General features: G+C 44.6%; 1 protein-coding gene across 1 annotated transcript; it reads right to left on the reverse strand.

Moving 5' to 3' along the window:
• Positions 1-697: 697 nt before the first annotated feature.
• RIPK4 (receptor interacting serine/threonine kinase 4) lies at positions 698-23,617 on the reverse strand. Its single transcript, XM_086739965.1, has 8 exons — positions 23,419-23,617; positions 15,268-15,559; positions 7,586-7,734; positions 6,755-6,804; positions 5,533-5,691; positions 4,498-4,604; positions 3,732-3,984; positions 698-2,910 (listed from the first exon to the last, which is right to left on the reverse strand). The coding sequence occupies exons 1-8, from the start codon at positions 23,598-23,600 to the stop codon at positions 1,733-1,735; spliced, it is 2,370 nt and encodes a 789-aa protein (XP_086596091.1). The 5' UTR covers positions 23,601-23,617; the 3' UTR covers positions 698-1,732.
• Positions 23,618-25,140: the final 1,523 nt, after the last annotated feature.

Here is a 25,140-nt window from a genome sequence, read left to right on the forward strand (position 1 = left end):
CTCTGCAAACCACTGTCCTGCTTTGGTTACTGCCCTCAACCATTACCATCTTCAACAACAGGAGGCTGGTTTTTTTTGTTTTTTTTTTTTTTTAAGAAAGTACTGACTTTCATGGGGCTAGAGTCCCAGAGGAGCACTTTGACTCCTAAAATCAGATACTGAGGTAGCACTGGCATTCATATGATTCTATGATCACTGCCATCTGCCATCAGCTGTGTGCAAAAAAAAAAAAAAAAAAGATCTTGAGCAGGAGCAGCTTTCCTGTCAGGGGAGGGGGGAAGCAAAGCATAACACAGCTGCTTGTCTTGCGGCAGGCATGGTGAGAATGCAGTGCAGGGGAGAGGTGAGGTACCTGTCCAGGCAGCAGCCCACCAGTCAACCAGGAAGATGGAAAAGCATTTGACTTTGCTTCAAGGTGGGGAAGAATGCTAAACTCCCTGAAGAGCTACAGGAGAAGAGGAAAGGCATCGCAGTTGTACATCAACATGTTACACACATAAAGGTTCATTTTATACATCACACCTCCAATTCATTCAAACTCCTTACCTTCAGTATAAAAGCTAAAGGGAATGTAAAACTGAGGAGAGGCTTACACCTCAACAGTTTGGGCTTCAACATCACTACACACATTACAGTTGTGTGCTGCTGCTGGTTGATGGGTTTTCAGTTGCTTTAACAGCTACAAAATACAGGCAGATATGGAACACAGTCTTTTATTAATAACAGATCACATTTGAACTTCGAAAAGAGTGAAATTAAAAGGTGTATTAAAACATACCCACTCTAAGCAATCTATTTTCTTCAGTAGAAAAAAGCATACAACAGGTAGAAATACTATATACACAGTATATCAATCTAGTCATCAGCCCCTCCAAACATTGTTTCACAAGCCGGTATAACAGTGTTAGAATATACCATCCAGTTACAGTCCAGTATGAATTTTAGCTTTTGACTTTTTTATTTAAGACAAACCACTAAGTACCTAGTTCAGCTTACTGATCTTAGAATACATTCATGATGGTACTGTATATGAAGATATCAGTGTTAAGCTTTTATTTCTGTTTATATATTTTTGGAATCCTTCCTTGTTAATAAGTCTGCTTCACTCATTCTGAGGAAAATGCAAATCTACAATCAATGTCTCCAGAGTACTTTGCGATACTGAAACTCAGCCAGTGTTTACGATTAACTATATCTTAAATAGCCCTTTCCTCATGTCTAGGATTAATCTGAAGCAGATTTGTGTTGTGTTTATTTTACCCTGGAGGCTTTCAGCCTCAAATACAGATCACTGCTATAAACCAGCAATCTACCCCATCCTTTTCTGAGGAACAAAAAAGCAGAATGTTAGTTCTTAAATTAGTTTGGCACATTAAAAAAAAAAAAAAAAAAAAAAAAAAAAAAAAGAGCAGAGGGGAAACCCACAAGTTGCACCCTTCTCTCACAACATCTTTGGGAGGGGAATATCAATATACAAATAGGGCAGGAACACGCAGAATGACTGATCCAGACCATTGCATGGCAGACTCCAGCTCTTAGCCTTACGTCTGGCCTTAGTCCACGTGCACTCCCACTTGCATAAACACAAGTAGCTTCTGCTGGTTGCACGTCAGTCCATCAGCTGACGCCAACCATGACTAGGTTACTGCACATCTGGAGAAGGTCCTCATGAGTCAAGCTCCAGCAGCCTTCTCACACCAGGTAGAAAGGTAGCAAGTTCTGTACCTTTTGCTTAGGTCTCACTTAACAACACAGTAACTGAGCTATTACTGCTCTGCTGAGGGAGCTGTAGCAAGGTCTGACACATGGGTCTTTGCATGTCAGTGTTTGCCCCATGCTTCAGAAGAACCTCAACTGTTTTTGTGTGCCCTCCTCGTGCGGCCAGATGAAGAGCTGTCAACCCTTCATTGTCAGAAACATTGATATTTTCTGAACTGACAAGTTCTTCTACTACTTCAGAGTGCCCGTTTTCTGCAGCAAGATGTAACGCTGTCCTATTTAAAGGGCCTCTAGCTAGAACACTGGCCCTTTCATCTATCAGCAACTTTGTTGTTGCTAAATGGCCACTGCGAGATGCCAAGTGAAGCGCGGTATATCCTTCTGCTGTTGCTGCCTCAATGTCTGCACCATGTTTAAGGAGCAGCCTCGAAGTGCTTGTGTGGCCAGTTTCAGCAGCTATGTGGAGAGCAGTCTGCAAGAGTGCGTTCTGTATGTTGACATCTGACTCTAGGTCTATGAGAAGGCGAGCGACCCGGTAGTGTCCTCGTTGAGCGGCCAAGTGTAGCGAGGTCCTTCCATCCATGGTCTGCACGTTCACATTTGCACCCCGCTGTTTGGCCAGAAGCTTTACGATGGGGAGATGACCTTGCCAGGCAGCATAGTGCAGCGGCACCCAGTCATCCTTTCCTTTGATGTTCACGTTAACGCCTCTTCTCAGCAGGATCCGCACAATATTTTCTTGGCCATACTGGCAGGCTATGTGGATGGGAGCTCTGCCTTCAAAATCTACCTCATTTAAGGATGCATTCTTATCAAGCAGCATTTTGGTGCTGAAATCATCCCCATTTTGGGCAGCAAAGTGAAGAGCAGTCCACTGATCCTCATCTTTGGCATTAACATTGATTTTCCTTGCCATAATCAGCTCCACAATGCTTTTAACTTTCTTCTCAATGGCTATGTGAAGGGGAGTGGATCCTTTCTTGTTGGTGAGGTTAGGGTTAGCGTTGTACAGGAGGAGCCATTTGACACATTCTTCTTGACCAGCTTCAACAGCCAAGTGCAAAAGACTGGAGTTCCCATCTAAAACAATGTCAACATCTTGAGGCTGGAGGATCTTCATCAGCTTGCTGGTATCTCCAGATAAAATGGCCTCCGTTAGCTTCCTCTTCTGTATGTCTGTAGTACCAATATCTGGATGGAAAAAAGACACCATCACAATTCTGATACCTATTAAACAACCTTACTTGCCCATGGCTAACGTATCTGGTATCTTCAGCAATGACTTGACTGCAAGGAAATCCACACACACCCTCAACACCCTCCCCCCATGCTCCCCACCCCCACAGTAGTTTTAGTACAACTTCAGGTCAGATTTGGAGCCCCACTTGCTCTTATTCTGTTTCTTGTGAAATGATGAACAAAGGATGCTGTGGTTGATCTCCCTATGTGAATTATTGTCTGACTAACTCGAAAATAGATGCCTGTTTTTTGCAGCACTGGACTGAAAAGGAAGGGGTGTGTGCACAACAGCGGAGGTCTTTATTACAGTGTTCATGGGGGCTGCTGAGAAAACAGCTTGAGTAATAAAAAGTGCTCACACTTGGGCTTAGTATAACCGAAAAAGCCACAAACTCAGCTGACCTGACTGGGCTTTGGCTTTAGTTCGGCTCTGAGCAGGTCACTGGACTAAGTGACAGACTCTGTAATTGCTTTGATGGGAATTCAGGTCACTTCTTTTCACAAGTAAATAAGATTTATTATTTCTCATTAGATCATGTTTGGGAACTACCTCTTCTTTTTTTTTTTTTTTTTTTTTTGTCTTTCTTTCTTTTAAATAACTACCTCTACTAAACAAATTTGTAGTGCTGACAGCAGGAGAAAGCAAGGCTAACAGTGATTTCCAGAATGTGATTCTTTGGATGACTGCTCTCCAACTCACTGACTCCCACAGCCCAGTTCAAACAACTACAAAAAAAAAAACAAACAACAGCAAAGAAAAACCTGACCATTACCTGAACTCTCCCTTTCAAAGGAAAGAGAAAGGGAGCCTCTGGATGAAAAAGCTGAATCTACAGATGAAACTCCTGAAAGCCTCTTGTCACTGGAGGCAAGTTTAGACTCAGAAGAGCTGCGGCTAAGATCCTCAGGGCCTTCCATAGTCTGTGAAATCCCTGAATCCAGCTGGGACAACAACTCTGAGAGACTGTAATCCTTAACTGATGGTAGAGCAGGCTCCTGTTTCGACTGGGATAATGCAGACATCCCCTTAAAGAGAAGAACACAAGCATTTTAGAAAGGTCAGTAAAGAAAACTGAGCATGAGGCCCTACAGGAAGAAACATTAAGTTTGTTTTTAGGTAGCCTTTAAGCACTGTTCTTATTAAATGGAACCTGTGAATAAGGTCACTGAAAATTTTCAGATGCAGGAGAGCAGCTTTCATCAGTACTCAAATAGCCACTGAAGCTGCATGAATCTTCTGTCTACGGCAGTTTTTAAGATCAGTCACACCTACATAATTCCAGCCTTTATTTCCTAACTGTCCTGCTCTCCCTCAGCAGTCTAAGATCCACTTGCACTCAGTCCTGCACTGAGGTTTTCCTGAGCTGGTCCATGCATCTGCAGTCACTTTTACATTCCAGTCCTTCACCAAGACCCACTTCTCCCAGGCAAGAAGGTGCTCAAAAGCAGCAAAGAGAAGGTTGCTTCGGAAGTTACAGGTCACAGAGGAACCTGTTGCTCGCAAAACGCGCTTGAACAAGATGCAGAAAGAGAAAATACCTCAGACTGCTGCTGTGGGGAACTCTTGGTGTCCACATCCTGAGTTATCATTTCTTTTGTTTCATCTTCTGGTTTTTCACAAAGGGCTTCTGTTTCTGAAGTGATTTCTTTGAAGAAAGCAAGAGAGGTTTTCTTGGTTTTTTAATAGGAGACTTTTCTGAGATGCCCTGCTGCCTTGCTCTATCACTAGAGCTTAATAGCTTTGAGATACTGTAGGAGAAAGACTCCAGTTTTGACTATTCCATCTAGCACGTCATCAGTAGGTACAAGTGTGTAGCTAAGCAAAGGGCGCATAGGGCTGACTGAGCAATTCATTTTCACATTCAGACCAGACTGATGCTACGTTGTGGCTACACTGCAGAACTGTGAAAGGGGAACCAGTCTACTGCTGGCAGACTTGAACATATGTTTTCAAAAAGATGGGATCCCTCTTTCCCTTCAGTCCCCGTACCTTGTTTGGGCAGGAAGAGAAGGAAGAGGCAAATCTTTCCCATTAATGCTAAATTAAGCTACCCGAAGATAGCGCTTGCTACATCCTTCTGCACATTTGGATTCATAACAGCTGCTTTGGGCGAGTTCAAGCCTTTCACCAGAGTTGCCTTTTATTGACAGAAAAATCACACTACAAATTGTTTTGTTACAAGAAAACAATTCTCAGCATACAATAGTAAATTTCAAGGGCCAGGGCATTCAATGCTTTGGTATGGTGAAAACCACACCAACTCTAGCTTGGCACATGCCCTGATGCACACAATTAGAAATCAACAAAATTTCTGGCTGAATTGATCAACTGGTTCAGTACAGGTCTTATTCCTGATGTGTTTACATAACACTGTCATGGTCAGACTTGTCCCCAGATAATCCCTTCCTCCACAAATGAGTAAGTGGCCTGTATCATTGTCTCTACCATACAATGTGCTCTATTTATTCTGTCACAGAGGTTCACAGCATTTACCCCAAGGATTAACAGAGTCCTGAGCAATAACATGACTCATAGAAGAATAAATGGGCAGCCAAGTTACGAGGAAATCTTACCTTGAAATGTTGGCCGCTCACCAGGATCATCTTGCCAACATTTTTGCATCAGTTTGATCAAGTTATTACATGAATGAGGTCTGGATTTGGAAACAGCAGGTAGCTCTGGGCGGTGGCCTTTAACTACTTTTACCATAATATGTAAAATGTTGTTCTCCTCTGTAAAGCAACAGCACACAAATTAAAATCTCACAGCAAAAGGAGGGATTTATCTTTTGTCTAAGAGCATTAACAGTATATTAGGCTGAAGATTTGTTTTCATGCATTTTTTTTTTAGATCTAGAGTCCTTTCTTTTATCAACAAGGAAAAAGGAGAAGTTAGTCTTACTCTCCCACAATACATTTGTCAATGCAGTACCTTCCTGTGTATCAGTTAAAAACAATTATCAGTGAGTGACTGCATTCTTTTTCCACCATAAAAGACACAGAACCAAAGAAAAAAAAAAAACAGTTCTTTGCTACTTCTCTTTGTATTCCCATATGTGCTGTAAGAAAAATGAACCACACCTCTTAGTTAGATCAGGTACCTGAACTTTTCATAAAAGTGAAGGAAGAACACAAATCAAGCAGCACATTTATGTGTCTCTTTTGACTCTGAAGTCAAGCACTGCATTAAATGGGATCTCTCACTTGGAGAAGAATTAATAGTAGACTGGAACCTGTTCAAACATGTTTGCTATACATAGGCTAGTCACGCACACAGGAAAAGTCATAAAGAATAAATAGCTGCCTGTTGATCGGTACGTTTACTGTGGCGTGGAACAAGACTTATTCTCACATACAGCTTTTTTTTTTTTTTTTTTAAAGAACAAATCTGTAGCCACAATCTACAAATAAAAACTACAGAACCTCTCTATAGAGAAGCTGTTTCTGGAAACAGCATGGTTGCCTGCCAGTTGGCTTTGCTCTGCATTGTTCCTCGTTGGCTGCAAACATGTCAGAAGTCTGAGCAGGCTACACGCTAATCTGGGTCTGTACAGCAGAAGCCAAAAGGTGCAGACAGGGGCCCCCTGCAGAAATACAGGTTCCGCTTTCACAACGTAGGACAAAGCAGGATTTACATTTGTGCTTGGAATTTGACAGCTTACAAGTGCCTACCACACAGGATTGTAGGAATTTAGAGGACATGCATGTAATCTGGTACTGGTGGGGTGGGAAGCATGCTTTATCAACAGGAGAAAGGAAAATAATTGCAACAGAACCCACAATACACCAGACTCACCTGCAAAAGGCTTCTTCTGTGTAAGAACTCCCCAAACCACGATGGAAAAGCTACAAATAAATGCAGAAAGTTATTTCTATAATTTTTTTTTTTTAAAAAAAAAAAGGCCACAAAATTCACAGAAGTGTAATTTATTTTCCTAAGTTCTCTTTCGTTGGCTTTCACTTCTGCATCTAATTCAGCAAGATGCAGCCAAGAACCATGATTTGAAAGTCTAGTTTTTGCAGGGAGGAACCTGAGGCAGCAAACACAGGGACTTGCTGGAGGCTGCTGAGTTTTTGGTAACATTTATCCACTATTCCACACCAACACTGACAAAATCAGAGAGCAGCAAAGCATTACTGTGGATATTATTTAACACTTCTACCCTGCAAGACGACTTTAAAGAACTACATTCTGTTTAGAATATGACATATCTTTTGATCTACAGGTATGATTTCCTTTTCCTAATAACCTCACCATGAAAGAAAAACCAAAGACCTAGTGATGAGATCGACCGAAGATAGCTAAGAATTTTGTCAGAGACTCAAAAAATAGGTCAGGATGTACCTTTTGATGGGGAAATTAAAGGTGGGCAGAGTGCCTCTCCTGCCAGTTACTAATAAATAGTGTTACTTGGAATGATAACGCTTAAGACTCAGGATCAACTGCAGTTTGTTAAAAGGCCTCTACCCTGTAAAGACTTTGCAAAAAGCAAAGCAAATGTGACACTTTGCAAGATGAAGCTCAAACTGGACTTATAGGGGTTTCATGCGCAATTAGGTTGAAAAAGAGTGCTCATTTTACAGTATTACTTGAAGTGCTTTTAAGTGTTTTTCATAGTTAACTGACCTGTACACATCATGTTTGGTGTCAAAACACCTGTTTTTCTCTTTGATGCGCTCTGGAGGAAGGTATGCAATTGTACCACACAAGCCATCCATGCTGATGTCATGGGAATGGGACAAGCCATTGCACTTTGCAAGTCCAAAGTCAGAAATCTGCAAAAAATGGAGGAGGAAGAGGGGAAGAGAAGTGCATGCTACCGTTAGACTTCAAAGGCATTAACAAAAAAAATTCTGTAAAGAATGATAGATGTAACAGGACAACCCAGCAAAAATATAGTGAGATGCTGTTCAGAAATACTAAGCTAAAAAAAAAAAAAAAACAAACAGCCATCTCTGGAAGCATTATGCTACAGTAGGCTTTTCTTTATGGTTAAGCTAGGAAAAAAAAAAAAGAAAAAGCAAGCAGCAGCATGTTAACTCATTACATAGCAAACACAACAAACAGTCAAGACAATTTCTTGTAATTTAAAACTAGGCAAATTTAGCTAGTGTAAACTAGACTTTAATGTAATTATTGGTACCACCATCCCTTTTCCCTATGTAACCTCACGTTGTATGCTATGTTTAAGTGCTGTGAGCACTTCAGACCACGAGCTCTCCAATGAGTGTAAGAGAATTGCTCCTTCAGATATTGCTGTTACACTGACCATGCCAACAAAGACTAAGCCCAACACTAGAGGCACAAAGTGTTACAAAAACCCAAACTAAAACACCTCACACATCAGAAACCCACACTGGGAATTCTTTTTGGCAACTAAGAGATATGGCAAGTTGGTGCAGTGACGCAGTGAACACAGCTGAAAACAAGTGACAGCAAGTTTATAAGAAGGAAAACACACCTCCACTTTAATCTGAAGTGTCAAACAAATATGCATTCATTGGCTCCGAAAGGCATACCAATCATCAAGCAAACAGATAGAGAAAGAATTTCCTTTGTCTTAATTATTTCCCACTGGTCAAAAATGTCTATTATGCTAAGTGGAAATTTCAAGAAAAGTCACGTTTTTTTGGACCACTCAGCCCGCTGATTTTTCTCTACATGTTAGATAAGATTCCCTCCCTCTGCCCCCAACTCATACTTTCTTTTTATCTAATAAATACTCAGGTTTTTCAATGACTCATTCCCCTTTTGATGTTCTCAGCTTCTCCTTTGAGAAAGTCCTCCCTCGAAACAACAAGCATAATTAAAAAAAAAAAGCTTACTCTTTTTTTTTTTTTTAATAGGCTCCAACTTTACACTTTCAGAAGTTTCTGTCTAAAGATACCACAAAGCTAGTCATAACATGCATCCATTAATGGAAAGGGAGAAAACTGCTGCCAGCTTCAGCCTCCTGGAGAACAGGCAGACTACCCAGCCATTGCTCTTCAAATGCTAGGAATTTCCCTTTGCTATAAAACAAACAAAGTAACGCACACAGCTTCAGAAGGAACTTCTCCCAGGGAAAAGGAGCTCAAAAGAGGCATTCTCAGGAGCGGTAGAAGCCCTGTACCCTAGCATACAGGTATATCCAACCTGGTGTCCATCTGTATCTTAGATCTGTAGGGTAATGTGTGAATGACTTAAAACGACAAAAAAAAAAAAAAAAAAAGGGAGGGAGGCAAAGTCGTCTGGAGGAATACTTTCTAATCCTTGTAGGACTACACTCAGAGGGGGATTGCTGGCCTCCTTGGCAAGCCAAGCAGGAGCCCAGGAAAGCAGCAAGTAGTCCAGAAACCTGGGTTCACAAGCCAGCTAATCCTGGGAAGTGCTGAATCGATCGCCCCAGGAAGTGCTGCAGGAGTTTGGAGCACTTAGTGCTCTACAGGAGAGCAAAAGCACAATCCCAGCACCGCACAAGACCATGGTGTCAGGTTAATAAGCGATCTGACTGTTACAAGTCTGAACAGATTCCGACTCCGCGGAGCGCTGCTATCCTTTGATTAACGTGAAGCAGAGGCTTGTGTACACGCAGGCATAATTAAAGTAATACACCTTCCTCTTTTTAAACAATACCACGTTTCCTAACATTTCCTACTGTGTAAATTAAGAAAAAAAAAATTAAATACAGAGAGCAGTGACACTCCTGCATTAAGAGCCACCAGCTACATTGCATGAATCTAAGGCTAGGGGCTAAGACAGGAGGCTAAGCATACTAGATAGCTTAGCCGATAGCTTAGGTCTCAGTCTGAGCCTACAAAGCAAGAAACAGCTAAGGTACATGATATAGCCCCGCTACCCCCAGGCTAGCTAGCAAGAACTTTACCTTGTGAACCTGTCCCTATCTACTGTGACAGACTAGGTTTTATACAAATTAATAGGAATTTCATCTGTACACTAGAGCGGCAATCATCTCAAATTCTGCAGAAAGCCCTAGAAATTGAAGAATTATTATTTTGCAGGCAGCAACAAAAGACTAAGATTCTGCAGACACCTTTTGTGGCTTTTATTAATTCCTTTAGGGTAAATTTTCCACACTGCATGGGGTACTTAATCATGCAGTTTGTTTTAACATTAGTGGGAACTGCGCAGTGGGTGGAAGACACAGCCATTTAACTTACTTATTTTGCCTTTAAACTGCTTGCCAGGTACCTAGTTCTGCAACACAAGGCACCCTTGCTGGTGAAGGTACTGAAAGGGGAGCACTCCTCCTTGCTTCTTCCGCCGTATCCCCGCTAGCTCTTGCAGCCCACCCTGGGATCTGCCCTGCCCCACGATTTGACAGAACTCATAATCTCACTCCTCGGGATGGGATTTCAGGTGGATCCCATCACGCTTCAAAAGCATACCTAATATCAGCAGTTAAGAGAAGACATGGAGGCGACAGACTGCTTCATGCAAAACATGTGGTGAAGAGGTAGGAAGAAGAGAAAAAACATTGGCCAAAGCCCACGCAGACAGTGGGATTATTCGTGTTCAGACAGCTCGCTTGGTCTCTGCTCTTTAAAGGGCTGCATGAGAACAAACACGTGAGTAGTGAGCGGAGTTGTACATGTTTTCCTGCCCACTTCCCAGCAACACTTATTTTACTGAGAGATTCCAAGATCTGAAGATCATTTTCCTTTTTTTTTTTTTAATTTTTTTTTAAGCTTTGTTTGTTTTAAATCAAGCGTATTGTGCAAAGAGACATTTCTCTGCTTCTGTCATTTGTGGACATTTCCATTCTACTTTGTAAAAAACACTCACTTGCAACGTTTTAGATGCTTTGAGTTTGTCAAGTTATTTTTGGAACTTTTTTTTTTTTGGTGAAAACTAGTAGATATGCTCATGTAACTACAATGGTTACTAAAGTCAGCTATTCCCGAACACTGAAGGGATTTAGCTCCCAGGAACAAAATTAGCGCTTGGAAAGTGCTTTCACTGATCACTCCTGACAGGCCATCCTGAAGCATGCACTTAGCTGATGATGCTGCATGTCATTTTTCTGCAAATAAGACTCAAGGACCCACTGCAATGGACTCAGGGACAGAGTTCACCAAAAGGTTTTCTTCATCAAATAGGTAACAAAACCATCAGATTAATTTTTAATCCCTGCTGGCATATTCAGTATTTATCTCTGTCCAAAGTCTCTGTGCACTTGGGTATTCAGAATGCCATGACGTTTGTCTATGAGGTTTGGAGCAAGTGGCCTTGTTTGTTTATTTTTATGAGGGGGGAAGCTGGCTGTTTCAATTTTGCTCTTTAAGAAATGCCAGAAATTTTAAGAGACTTATATGGTTCACAGATTTAGACTACTAAAAATTAGGAATAAAAATTAATTCCAAGTGCAGACACAGCCAACATCTGCACTTCAAACATAGGTCTTTACTTCAGTGTTCATGAGCACACTTCAGTTAGCTACTAAAAGAAGTTTTTCTGAAACAGATTGGATTTCCATCCTTTTCCAAACCTTAACTCCTCAAAACCTGTTTCAGGTGTGACATTTGTAGTGCTCTCTTTAGCCACGGTCAAACATCCATTTTAATGCATCATAAATCTGCATTACTGTAACAGGAATGGTCTTGTTCCCTCCCCTGTGCCATCACAATTAGATCAATTAGAGAACTGATCAATGTGAAAACCAGCTTTGTTGGTTGGGATTAAAGAGACATGTAACAACAGCCCTACATGGAAACCTTGATCAAGGAGGGGTGGGACACACAGGAGGGATCAAGGAAGGGACACACAAAACAACAAAGCCACTTCTCATTTCCAATAACAAGAGAGCATTTGCAGCTGATAAAAAAATGTGTCTGTGTTAACTACATCAGCTAGTCTAATAGAAAGAGACAAATGCTCTTTATCAGCCTGGCCTCTGGGTATTACTTTGACCTACAGTTTAAAACTAAAACATACGTTTAGCTTTCTGATAAACAAATTTGCCATCTCACTAGGCTTCTGGTAACTCCACACTCAGAAATTTTGCAGCCTCTTCTTCAGCCGAAGCAAATAAAGGTGAAGACCACAGAAGCAACCTATCCTTTTTTAGTAAAACCATCAGCACAACACAGCAGCCAACTTCACTCTTCACACTGGTTTAAATTGGAACACTGGAGGAAAAAAAATAAAAGCAACCACAGTGAGCTTAAAGCAGTGCACAGCGGAGACCAGCTGATCCTGCTTCAAGTTCCTTAAAAACAAAATCTGGGAGATAAAAAAATAACTGACGGTATTTGCCTCTGTGTGTGTGTGTACCCAGACATATATGCACTGTGTGTATGCAGGTATATATACATATATGTCACAAGATGAGGAGCTGCAAAAAACAGGCTGGATAGTAAGAGAAAAAAAGAACTTACAAATAATGCTTTTGCCCAAAATTACTAAGTTGCAGGTTGACTTAATCTTAAATACCTGAACAAAAAGTAACACTCAACCACGAGAAACTGAAGATAAGAAACCTGGGAAGCAGCAAGAGAGCACGCAGGCATGGGAGGTGGCAACACGTTAGGGTATGAGATTACTGCATGGGGGGGGGGTACTCTCCTACTGAGAGCTCTGGAGAGAGATCACATCAGAGCCGGGAACGAGCAAACTAACAGCCCACAAGAGTAGTGCTGGAATGTGGCATTGCTTCCCCAGCACCAGCTCCCTGCAAGCGATTGCCACATCACAGGGAGCTCAGGGGAGACATGCAGAATACATACGGAGGGCAGGAGAGCTGAAGAACAAACTCATAAAACATGGTCAAGCTAAGCAAAAAGTAGGTGTTAGCCCATAAGTATTGGAAGGCTGCACACGTGGAACAGTGGAGAAAAGTTGGTACAAATAGAAGTAATAGATTGACATTACGGAAAAAGAAATGCAGGCAGATCCCTGCTAGCAAAGCCTACAAGGGTATGGAATAATCCTCCTAAGGAAACCACAGGGCATAACGCAACCAAGACATGGCGGAGAAGGGAGCTCCCAGATGAGGTTCCTATCAGTACTGAGCTCCACCACCACTCACCAGGGGAAGCATCCATCCATCCTCCAAAAAAAGAGCAAAGCCTTATCTTGTGTTTTACATATTACACATGTATTTAAAATCACCAAGGAATCCCCCAACATGCCTTTGAAAAAGTTAATATCTGTCTATCTATATCCCTGCTCAGGCTAATCCCATCCTCTTAATTATCCTCCCAAGAACAAAATTCAGCATACACTTATGTAACATGCAGGAGACAGCTTTATGATTTAGAGGCACCCACTTGATGATAAGTTCTGTACAACACTGCTGCATGAGTCACCATCCTTGCTTGGGGTTTTTACAGTAAGTGTTGTGCTCGTAAAAAAAGAAGGGTGTGTTTCCCTTTAACTAGCAATATGGCACAGAAGCATTTCTAATGTGCTCCACTAGAAGACTGCCTGTTTCCTGGCTCAAGGGCGAACAGTTTATAGAAGTCCTCCCTACCTCCAAACTCTTCTTTTGCAGCCCGCAACATCTCTTCACTCACCTTAGGATTCTATTAGGGACAGGTCACCTACTAAATTAACGCTAACATTTAAAAAGTAAAAACACTTCACTCATCAGCTCCATTAGCCTTCCAGCAATGAAATGCACATTAAATCAAGCTGCAGGGTCTGAAATTTAATTATAAGTTTTACATCACACAAACAGAAGGTTTGGGGCCACATTTTTAAAGTGAAGATGCCTCGCGGAATATGTACATCTCTTATTTTGCATATAGGTTCATATATCTGCTTTGCTGCTTGGAGGGGTTTCCAAGATGCCTGCAGCTCTAAAAGACTGCTAGCTAGAAAAAGGGTTGGATTAGACCATTCTTTTCCGAACTTAATGGAGAGGATCTGAAAACCTTCATGTGTTTCACATATAGAACAAGTAGCAACAGCTTAGGGATGTCAGCAATCACCTCATAAGAAACACTTTTTTTGTGTACATTGCACACTTTGCTCCCTTGTATTACACCACCAATACAGGCTGTACAGTAGGCAGAACATCAGGCAGCATTGCAGCCTGCTGAAACAGTGAGAAAAATACAGCCTTCATATCTTGGCTCATGGATGAGTCAAGAACGAGGAATTTAAGAAGTTATGCAAGCAAGCACAAACTTTAGGTAAATAAATACTTTGCGAAAGCCTCTCAGCACCAATGTGTGAGAACGTACTTTCAACAGTTTAGATACTGATGTTCTGGTCATAATACCAAGGACCACCTGTAGATGCATCCTATCTCGGAAAGAAAATCCTCCTACGAAGCAAACCACTAAGAGGCCTTAGTGCTGAGACTGTCACAAGCATGACTTCATTAGAGGCACACGCCTCTTATGGCTCCAACCCGTTCATGACATCAGGATAGATGTTTTCATTTAATGAAAATGTCAGTCTTAGAATGGCACAGGCCAAAGCCATTTGGCCAGTTTGACGGGGACAGGAAAACAAACCAGATGGATGATGGCACTGACTAAAATCTATGACTACCTGTACTGAGTTATATCAGCTAGCTGGCATGATTAATCCTGCAGTCCTAAGGTGAAGAGTTTGGCCATTGATTTGATAACAGTCAGGAAAAAATATGCATTTCAGTCTCTTTATTCTCCAGAAGGAAGGATCAGAAAGCAACCTCCTTAGTCTACCTGACAAAACAGAAAAGGCCAACAAGTTTTGCTAGCTTACTCTAGACATGGAGAATGAAAAGAATTTAATGCCAATACAGCCACAAAAATTTCCATAAGTGACCTCTGTTATACATAAGCAGACAGGACAGACCTACTTTGTCGCTGTATATGCTCTGAGCAAATGAAAGAAGAAAATGAGTTGCCTGTAGGAAGGCTTCTGTGGACTCCAGCTGTAAGATGTGGGTATTCAATACAGTGTACAAAGCCAGAAGGACCTAGACAGAACAAGGTTACCGCTGGGAGCTGTGGAAGTGCCATAGGTAATTTAGAGGTTCACACTGCTTTTTTCTCCCTGTTCTCATCTGCCTCGTGACCTTACTGCAAGGAAATTTATAGCAGGACCCATGAGGTCTCACAACCAGAGCTCACTACACTAGCACCCTCCTAAAATTTCAGGAGGTATGTCACATGCTCCCTAACTCTACCTCTATTTATTTACCAAAATGGTGCGTAAATCAGGCAGACAAGTTTGAGGATAGGAGTGGTTGGGTTACTGGGCATTTTCTTTAATTCAAAAGGAATGCTGCTGGTTTCTCTCAGGCCTTTGAGTTTGGCAGGGGCCATGCAGGAATATCCAAAGTGGGTCCCCGGCACAAAGCGCCCAGTGTGTACCTTGACATGGTAGTGGGCGTCAAGCAGGATATTTGCAGGCTTCAGGTCCAGGTGGAGCAGCGGAGGGGACATGCAGTGCAGGAAGTTCATCCCCACAGCTGTCTCATGGATAATTCGGAAGCGCAATTCCCAGGGCAGAGGTTCAGAAGCCAGGAGCTTTTCCAGAGACCCTGTTTCCATGTATTCCATGACCAAGCCAACTGGCTCTTTACAGATGCCATAAACAGGAAGGATGTAGCGAAACTTTGCCATTTCCATCTTCCTGGCTTCTTCCAATAACTCCATCCGCTCCCTGGGTAGAAGAGAACAGATGGTGAAGGATGGAGTAGCTGTTTCTCCTGCTCCCCCACTCCCCCAAACATGCACAAAACATTTCTTATGAAAACGAATACCACATTTCATGATCATTGCTTGGCTGAACCATACTACATCTCACCAGCCTGTACTCCAGGCGTATTTCCACATTTACTAACTTTTGTTTTATGCTTCTAATGGTAGGCAGCTCAAAGCTGCCGAACCACAGGCAAGTTGTACACTTCAACAGTGCAAATATCCCTAGCGTAAAGCCTATCTTCCCGCTTTGATGTTTATGCTGTGCTGTTCAGAATGAGGACGATACATGTAGTGCCCAGATTTACCACTGCTGTAACTCCTTGGGCTAAAGTCATTAACTTTTTGTGAGTCATAAGACTGCGTTAATCAGGAGCGAGCATGGACAACATTGTTTCAGCTGCCCTGCTGGCACAGGCTGCCAGTGGACAGACCCGGGCCTCGGGAGAGGAATCCCCTGGACCCACCATTTAGGGGAGTAAGCCGCCCACTGTAGTAAGTGGGACTCAGGAAAAGCTGCCTTCTACTCAAAATCCAGACTTGGCAACTCCAATACTATGCTCACTCGGTTCCAGTGGATGCCGAAAGCTCCCGGCGCACCATTTCTGGTGATGTAACAGGCCCAGTGCCGGCATGTGTAATGAGCATCCCTGGGTTGTTTACGGGTCACTTCAGCCTGAGCCTACAGAGGGCTAAGTGTTACTCAGTCTAAGCTGCAGCCTCCCAGGTCAAGACCCTTAATTGCCATGCCCTCCTTCTGCACCTCACACAGCCAATCTGCCGGGAGTCAACTTTGAAAGAGGAACCAAGAGTCCTCTCCCCAGGCTGACTGCACCCCTAAAGAGGGGTCACACTTGATGGGTGAAAAAACCTTCAGTCTATCAAGAGCTGCATTATCAGTGACAACGGGCAGTACCCAGAGTGACTTTGGGCCAGGAGTGCATCACTGTTGCTGCCACCCACCGATTCACAAAAGAGGACACAGGGAGGTCAGATGGATAATATTTCCTGAACAGTTCCTCTCTTGTTACATAACAGCTCTTGTAAAGTACCCAAGGCATGTACAGTATTTAATGGAGAACAGTACCCGAAGTAATAGGACAAAGTTTTAACACAGACCCCTCGTAAACAGAGACTCCTACTTTAAAATAAATTAAAAAAAACAAAACAAACAAACAAACAAAAAAACCCACACACATTTGACACTCTCCCATCCCACCTATGCATTTTGAGATGACCATCTCTTCTGGAAGATGTCAGTTACATCCAAAGCTGAGTGAGCCCATTCACAACAGCCAAAATAACTGACAGAAAGCTGCTCATACTCTCTGCAAGGCAGAAAGTTCTCTGTTCCCCCTCCGTTAGTCCCAGACAGCTCTGGAAGAAACCCTGGGACTGATCTGACCCAGTCACAGTTTATGCCCTGTGCCACTAACAAATTATGCCAGTTCCCACTGCTATCTGCTCAAACTCTTTTTTTTTTTTTTTTTTTTAATTTGACTGCAGCTAGAAGCAGTCTCCATTTCTAAAAAGCAAAATGCAAAGTCCAACCTTAGTGCAGTGAAGTCTCCCCTTCCCTTGTGTCCCTTCTGATGCCTGAATGACGGAGGGGACAGCAGACAGCACCCAGGCAAGGAACAGCCTGCAAGGAACAGCCTGCAAGGAACCCTCAGGGCTCCTACATGGGAGTGATTTCAGGAGCTGTCATTTAGCCCCTAGGCTCTGTTTTAGGACACTCCAGTGACCCCGTTCCCTTCTCCTGTGCTTCGCCTGCTGTGGGAAGCGCAGAGCTGATGTCTGCCCAGACAAGGTTGGGAACGCAGTCTGCTGCCTGTTCCACACCAGCTGTAGCAGCCTGCAGTAACCCGACGCAGTTTACGTTTCACGCTAGCAGCGAGTCTAGCCTAGCAAGCAGCAGCAGACCTATTTCAAAGGCAAGATCAGGCTGAAAAATGGTTTAAGAGGGACCTACACACTGGGAGGAAAAAAAAAGATACGGGAAATCTTTTCTCTCTGTTAACCATGTTGGCTCCTGCTGCTCCCTACAGCAACTTTCTTGTGAAATAATTGCCTTTGTAGACAAGTACCCAGTTTGCTCTTTGGCACGCTGGAAGGGAGCGCCTATGAATAACACAACCAACTCCTTGCCCCCAAGCCACATGCATAGCCAGCATAATTCACCAGGCTTCGGCGGGCTGAGCTCTGGAGTCAGGGATGTAAAATACCTGTCTGAGCCCTCCAAGGCAAGGCAAGAACCCAGCAACAGCCTTACAAGAACCACTAGACTCCAGGGGACAGGGTTCCCAGGCTAACAACAGCCTCAGAGGGCATCATCAAAATCACAGAGATCAGCTGCTCAAAATGGGGCATTTTCCCTACAAAGAAAGAATTTCCAGCTTCAACAAAATAATAAAAAAAAACAAACCACCCTCCCTTTCTGCTTGGACTAGACCCAGTTAATTGAGTGAATTAACTGACTAATGACCAGGGAAGTGCCCTTTCCCTAATTTGCTTGTTTAAATAGAGCCCCCATACAACAATTGCCACGTTTAGCATCTTCTCATACCCAGAGCTTTCAAAACTGAATCAGACAGTGATCTAATATAGCCAGGGAGACATGTCAGTCTTCAAATACAGGCCCCTCTTACCTTTAGAAAACAGAAAGAGAAAGAAGACAAAAGAAATAAAGAGAGACAAGGTACAACTCGGTCATTAGCCACTTGCATTAATCCCATCAACGCAAACGCTGGCTCATGACACCAAGATCTCCTCCATCAGGCAAAGATGAAAGGTCTTTCCCTTTTCATTTTACTTAGGCAAGGTGCTACTGGCACTCAGCAGCGCATTTTTAGGTGTTCTCAATGCACCCATCACCTATATAGGCAAGTGCTAATGCTGCAACAAAGGATGCTGTAGGTATCCTTCAAGTTCAGACATAACAGATCAAAGTACGGGGGGAGAGGGGGGACACGACACATGGACAGACGGTGTGGTGCTCAGTTACTCCTAGTGCTTAGAAATTACCCTGCACTATCACCAAGAAACACTTCCCTCCAAAGTGGAGGAAAATAAAAGCTACTTATGAGCTTTCTCAGTCAAGAGACATTGGACTAGCCTCTGTCATAATAGTTTCTTATTTAACACCTACACGATTAAAGAGTCAGAATTATCTTCTCTAAGCACCTTGGCTCCATTCCCATCTCCCTCCAGTACTATATCCTAACATTATGGTAATAAAAATTTTTAAAATGAAAATAAAAAGCTTGCACACAGGACAGCTGAGCTCATGTAAATCATGGGGTGCATGCACTTTTCCCTACAATAGTATTAGAGTATAGGGGCACACATAGCGAGAGATCTAGCACTGGGTTCAGTGACGAACAGTATCTCTGTCAGAGAAGTGAACGACAGATCAGTCATTTTCAAAGCAATTAGAAGTATTACATAAATGGGGGAACCTCTGAAATCTCCAAAACAGCTGTCTGCTTCTGCTTAAAGTCAGACTCCAAATGGACAGGGCTGCATTCTTTGGATTCTCCTGGAGAGACAAGGGACTTACTCCTGCCCACTGCCTCACTCCCCAGGCACCAACCCTTGTACCACAAACCCTGCCACAAGAACAGCAAGAATTACGACTATATCTGCATCTGCACGTAGCCAATCTTTATGCCCTAAAGATAATAGCGTGTTATAAAAATGCAGCTTTAAACTCACAAGGTAGTCCTTGCAGTCCTATATTCCCCCACCACTATCACCACATTTACTTAATGGAGTCTGAGACCATGCAGTTCAAGTTGCTCCAGAGAAACTCAAAAAGCCCTGCAAACCCGTCATGGGGCCAATTGTGTGAACCACCTCCAGATGCCGAGAGCCGGGCTTCTCCCAGCCCAGGGGAGATCCAGCCCTGCACAGCCACGCTGCTCTCCAGTGGGGAATGCAAGTTAACTCTTTACAAACTGCTGGCAGTGAAGCTAGGGTCCACAAAAATACGACACCCCTGAATTTTTTCAGGGACTCTTGTCTGCATCGTGGCAGATGTCTAAGAGCATACAGTGACCTCTGCTCTGCAGGGTACATCTTTAATGACCTTCACACTGCTGATCCTCAGAGAAGAATGTGAATAAGAGAAGAAAAGAAAAAGCACTGACTGCATGGTCAGGGCAGGATATGTTTGAGGGGGGAAAAAAAAAAAAAAAGAAAAAAAAAAGAAAAAAAGGAAAATCCCTTCTTTCAGGTTAACACAGATCTCAGCCCTGCTAACAGACCTCTGCTGCACAGAGGTGCAAAAGCATTACAACAGAGGTGCAAAAGGATTACAGGTTAACCCGGACAGCTAGGCTCATCTCTACTCTTTAGGGAGCACAAGGTGAGTATTAAGTTCTACCTACTCATCCAGAGACCACCAGAACAGACATTCATTCACCTTTGTCACCCAAATAGATGCAGCATCTGCATCTGCAAGGCATTTCTAAAGCCTCCTAAATTTCCAAATTCTACTCCACTCCTAAATCGAGGTCCTGCAGAGGGATGTACACGTAGAGCTTTGCTTTCCCCACCCCCCACCCGCCCCCCCCAACCAAGAAGGCAGACCTTGCCAGCTCCACACCCTGCAGTCACCCCCAATGGCTAACACCTCCAGGGAACAGCCCTCTCTGGGAACCGTTACATCATTCCTGCACCTCTACGTTTGGCTATAAAAAAAAGCCACAAAGGCTTCCAGGTCATTCTCTCAGCTTGCCACTCTTTTTCTCCAGACCACACTTCCATTCTGGCCAATGGGGGTGAAAAGACTCAGTGCACTCTCCACTGCAAGTCCTGGAGGAGAGTCCCCTCCACCTCTCTAAGTCACACTTTCTTATATTCAAGCTTACACTGAACCTCAGCATCTTGAGTCGCACAGGGGAAATGTGATCTCAGGAGACAGAAAGTGAGAGCAAATAAGGTGTTAGGAATGGAATTTGGCTCAATCGAAAGGTAAAAACACTTCTGGCTGTACATTCAGTTTTCCTTCTGCTTGAGGCCACTTGGCTCCACACTGCGATAATTGCCAAGGGAATTACTTCAAATCTCTTACTGTCTGCAGAAACACAGTAAGAGAGCCTAGAGTATTACCGCCACCAAGCTATTACAAACAGGGTTTTAATGTGGTACCAAATAAATAAAAGACACTGTTTTTCAGTTAATGTTTCCGATACCACTGGTAATTCTTGTAACTCTGCTGCTTCACAGGGTTCCAAGACATGGCTAGTCAAGTTAATCTCCTGAACTAACAGTCTAATTACACAGGCTTGTTTCAACTTGCGAACTAAAGAGGTAGTCTTATTTTGTCTGTGCCCCCCACCCCACCCCGCCATTTGAATGGCGCAGCTTTCTTAGAAAAGTTTTGGGTGCAAAGTCTTTTTGGCAGTGGGGGGGGAGAGAGTTACCAACTACTGAAAGGAGTTTGGTAGAGCAGCCCAGGACCAAAGGAGAAGCATAGCTTAGCTTTAATTTTTCAGAAACAGCCTTTTCAAACTCCAGGGACCCTTCAACTTCTAATTAATGCTCCCCTGAAGTATCTGAAGCACAAGTTCTCCAGTAAAACAATTAAACTAGTGTTTCAAGGACTGGATTGTTAAAATTAACCAGGAGCTGCAGGAGGTACATGCCCTCAAAGTTCCCAAATTCTCAAAGAATTTTTGTTTACAGCACTGCATGTTCATATGGTCTCTCCAGAAACTGCACACCTCGTAGCCACTGAGGGACGTTCTCTATTGCTCATTGAAAACATTAATAAGGAGATTTGGTAGCAACTCTCAAAATTAATTGTTCATATTACAATAGGTGGCAGCACCCTTCGTCTCTGACTGAAAATTAACTTTTGAGTAAATCTCTAAATGCATTTTGCAAATGAAAAGTATAACAGTGTTCTAGCTTATTTTTAATAGCTATTCTAATTTCAACTGCAAAATCAGTCAGCTACCACACAATTTTGATTAGGCGTCAATAAGCATCAAGTCTGAAATCTGCTTTGAAGTTTTAATGGTAGGAGGGCTTACAGGTTAACCCAATAAAACACCCTCTGCAATTTTGAGGTCTTTTCCATTTTGCTCACAGACAGCACAGTTACCCTATGCATATATCAAACTCTCCTTCTCCCTTTTTAAACAAGGAACATTTTAATCTTATTTACTGTGCTATATAAGCCATGTCTACAGCAAAGTCAGCAATTCAGATAATGGGCAAGAAACCCCATTATCCTAGTAACCTTGTAGAAGATGGGCTTACAAACAGTTTCAGTCTTGGGCCAACTTATCTCCCTCCTCCTGCAAGAACCGCAACAAGAGAAGCCTTTTGTGATCGAACCAACCCACTTCTCAAAAAACGAGCTGCAGAATCAGCTGAGTTGGCAGAGATCCCAGAGATGAAGGTGGAACTGGAAAAGCTCCAAGAACGCAACTTGGTCATATTCGCCTCCCTCCGCACAGGCACTGACCTACTGGGAAATCACTACTGTCCCTCAAAACAGAAGGATGCTTCTAAAGATGCATCTGACAGCCTCCCTCTACTAGGAAAGGAGAGATCTGCATTCCATAGGCCCCCATCACATGCAGATTGTGCGAGCACAGTGTAGCTGACCATTCTCCACCATGGGCCCCAGCTAGTTACAGAGAAGGGGTGAACTGCAGGGAGTTCTCAGCATGCAGTATCTTTACCTGCAACACGCAATACAGCTCCACACAGGACTGCCCAGCGAGGACACCTCCTGGGCAGTCCCATGGAGAAGCGCTGGCCCTGAACTGAAGCTGGAGAATGGATTTCCCAGCACGTCTCCTTTCAGCACCCACTCTTGAAAGACAGCACGCCCGCACCCGCAGCACCCATGCCCCAACGTCCCCCAGGCGAAACCTGCTGCTCACCCCGCTATCATCTAACACACGGCAGTCACAACTAATGCATCTGCAAATGCAAGCTAAAGGGCTGGCTTTTTGCAAGGTAGAGAGATGACTGGAGTGAGACACAGCGGGCCTGAGAAGCCCCCAGATCCCATTTGGCATTTCCAGTCCTGCACTTCCCGTTTGGGACTGCCTTCGGTGACCTTTGGAGCTGCAGCAGGCATAATGCTGTAGTGCAAGACAATACACGCACGACCAGGGCAGGGCAAAATGCTTTCCGAATGGCTCCGAGGGAACAGGCAAGACATACACTGCAGCTCCTTCCAAGCCGCTGCAAGTGGCTACGCAACATAGCTTGTTCTTTGAGGGAGGCCAGCCCCCATTATGTATGATATAACTAAAGCGTGGAGTGTGACACTCCACAGGCTTAAGTGTGACAAAGGCCACGTTTGTCCAGGGAATATTTAATTGCGCGGCTCTCTTTGCTGCCTTTAGTCAGACCTTCATACCCGTTGTCGCGGTTTGATAAACATGGCTGTGACACAGGCTACGGTGCTCCCGCCGCATTGGCGCGGGACCGGGTTGGTTCACCGTGCCCTTCTTTTCCAAGGGCGCTCCCCAAACCCTGTAACTCTGGGCTACATCGCTGGGTTCGTTCCTCAAAAAAAAAAGGAGGTGTTGCGGTGGCTGGGGCGAGCGGTATCATCGCCTCGTTGAGCCTCGGAGCTGCTGTTAAGCAGAATCACCTGCATGTGCACAGCTTGTGTAGGGTGAGCCAAGGAAAAGGAGGAAAGCAAAGGTAGGGTTGCAGAGGGGGAGGCCTCAGCCGCCCCACGGCTCCCCCGGCTGTGCATGCACAGCCGGGGGAGCCGTGGGGCGACTGAGGCTTCCCAGGGATCCTGCAGAGGGTCACATACCCCCCCTCCCTCAGCCCACGGCCCCTTACTTCTCATCCACATGAAGGCTGGGCGAGCACTTGATGGCGAGCCAGGTCTTCCAGTGAAGGTGCCGCACCTTGTACACCTGCCCGAACCCTCCCGAGCCGATCTTCTCCCAGCTGCCGAACTCACTCTCCTCGAACGTTTTCAGCAGCCCCATGGCCCACGGGGAACCGCTCTCCCGTGCCATAGTTGCTCCTTCAGTCTCGCTCGCCCGCCCGCCCGCCCGGCACCGGCACCACCACCGCCGCCGCCCGCGACCGGCTGCCCAACCGCCTCCCAACCGCCCGCCCAGGTGAGTCGGGTGTGCCCGGGGGGTGGCGTCACTTCCTGGGCTGGGCCCGCCCCCTCCCTCCCTGCCCCCTCGTCTCCGTCTCCGTCTCCGTCCCCGTCCCCGTCCCCGTCCCCGTCCCCAACCGCCGCGGGGAGCTGGGTGGTTACAAGCGCGGCAGAGGGGCGGAGAGGGGAGCGGCACCGCTGTGGTATCCGGTGCCCGTTCCTAGGCAGGGCACAAAGCGGTGCCCCGCGGGCCGTTGCGCCCTCCTAGGCTCCTTAGAGACAACCGGGGTGGCTGGGGCGACGCTTGGGGCCCGGCCCTTGTTTCTCCCAACACCTCTCTCAAGTGCAGCCCGCGCCCCCCCACCCCGAGGTGGGGTCGCCAGCGGCCGCTCTTCTCTCCCGGGCACCCTGCGAGCTCCCCGGGTGGCTCTCGTGTGGCGGCAGCAGGCCCGAAGCTGCGGGACGCCTGTCCAAATCTCCTGGGGCAAGAGGGGAGCGCTGTGCATGCTGTTGGGCTGTGAGAATTGGGGTATTAAATAAAAGGGGAGGGAAGCGCCAGCCAACGGCCTGCCTTCCTTTTCTTCTAGGCAGGGCCTGCTCTGGGGAACCGCAGCAGGGCCGTGTCCCTCTGGTAAAGGAGGACAAACCCTTCACCTGTGCGTCCTGCTCGGGTCCCAGAGACTCGGGCCAGCCCGCTCTGGGTGGCGGAGGCCAGAGTCTGTCCAGGCACGCTCCAAAACAGCAATTTTTAGGCTCTAAGAAACCAAAATGCCAAGAACGGATGCGTCTCTGGTTTTCAGTTGCCCCCTGGAATGGGAGCTTTGATGATCCCAGCAGTGGATTTCAGTGCCTGAATCCTTCTGTGGATCTAAGTGCAGGTACCACAGGACTCAGACCAATGGTTACTGAAATGCTGCAGTCGGAAGGAAGGACCCTGCAACCTTTGGTATGTAACGTGACAGTGAAGAGGCTATTCTGATCGGCGTCGTGACCTTCACACCTATCATGTGTCTAAAGGTTAATAAAACTCGTGTTTGTTTGTTATACTGCATATCAGACTGAAGTTGATTGTTCTAGGCACTTAGTATATGATCATTTAATCCAGCAAGTTAGGCAATAGATAGAGGACAATGTGTTTTAAAGCTAGAATAATAGCAGTAGTCAGTCTTGTCTTTGCAAAGCTCCGTTTAAAAAGAATCTATAGAAACATTTAATTACTTTCAAAAGACATGGGACATCAAGTCTGTTCTCAGGGCTTATTCCACATGGACTTGTTCCTGCTTAATTTACTCTGGATTAAACTAAACGATTGCTTACTCTGAATAAGAACATCTATGTATAAATAAATCGGGAATAAGAAATAGCTGTAGAGGCAAACCCTTAGGCTACCTGTATGACCCAACAATGCACCTCTATCTGACCTCTTTCTCCTGGTTATCATACTAACTTGT

This window comes from Chlamydotis macqueenii, chromosome 1 (genome assembly GCF_036417535.1).
Source record: "Chlamydotis macqueenii isolate bChlMac1 chromosome 1, bChlMac1.mat, whole genome shotgun sequence".
NCBI classification, from domain to species: domain Eukaryota; kingdom Metazoa; phylum Chordata; class Aves; order Otidiformes; family Otididae; genus Chlamydotis; species Chlamydotis macqueenii.

Bases quoted from the DNA above. Each gene is read 5' to 3' on its own strand.
- RIPK4 (XM_086739965.1), bottom strand. From the start codon at position 23,600: ATGGCACGGGAGAGCGGTTCCCCGTGGGCCATGGGGCTGCTGAAAACG. The intron at 5,692-6,754 runs GTGAGTCTGGTG...GTTGCTTTACAG, and splicing joins ACAGAAGAAGCCTTTTGCAG to AGGAGAACAACATTTTACAT. The intron at 2,911-3,731 runs GTAATGGTCAGG...TTTTCCATCCAG, and splicing joins CTTTGAAAGGGAGAGTTCAG to ATATTGGTACTACAGACATA.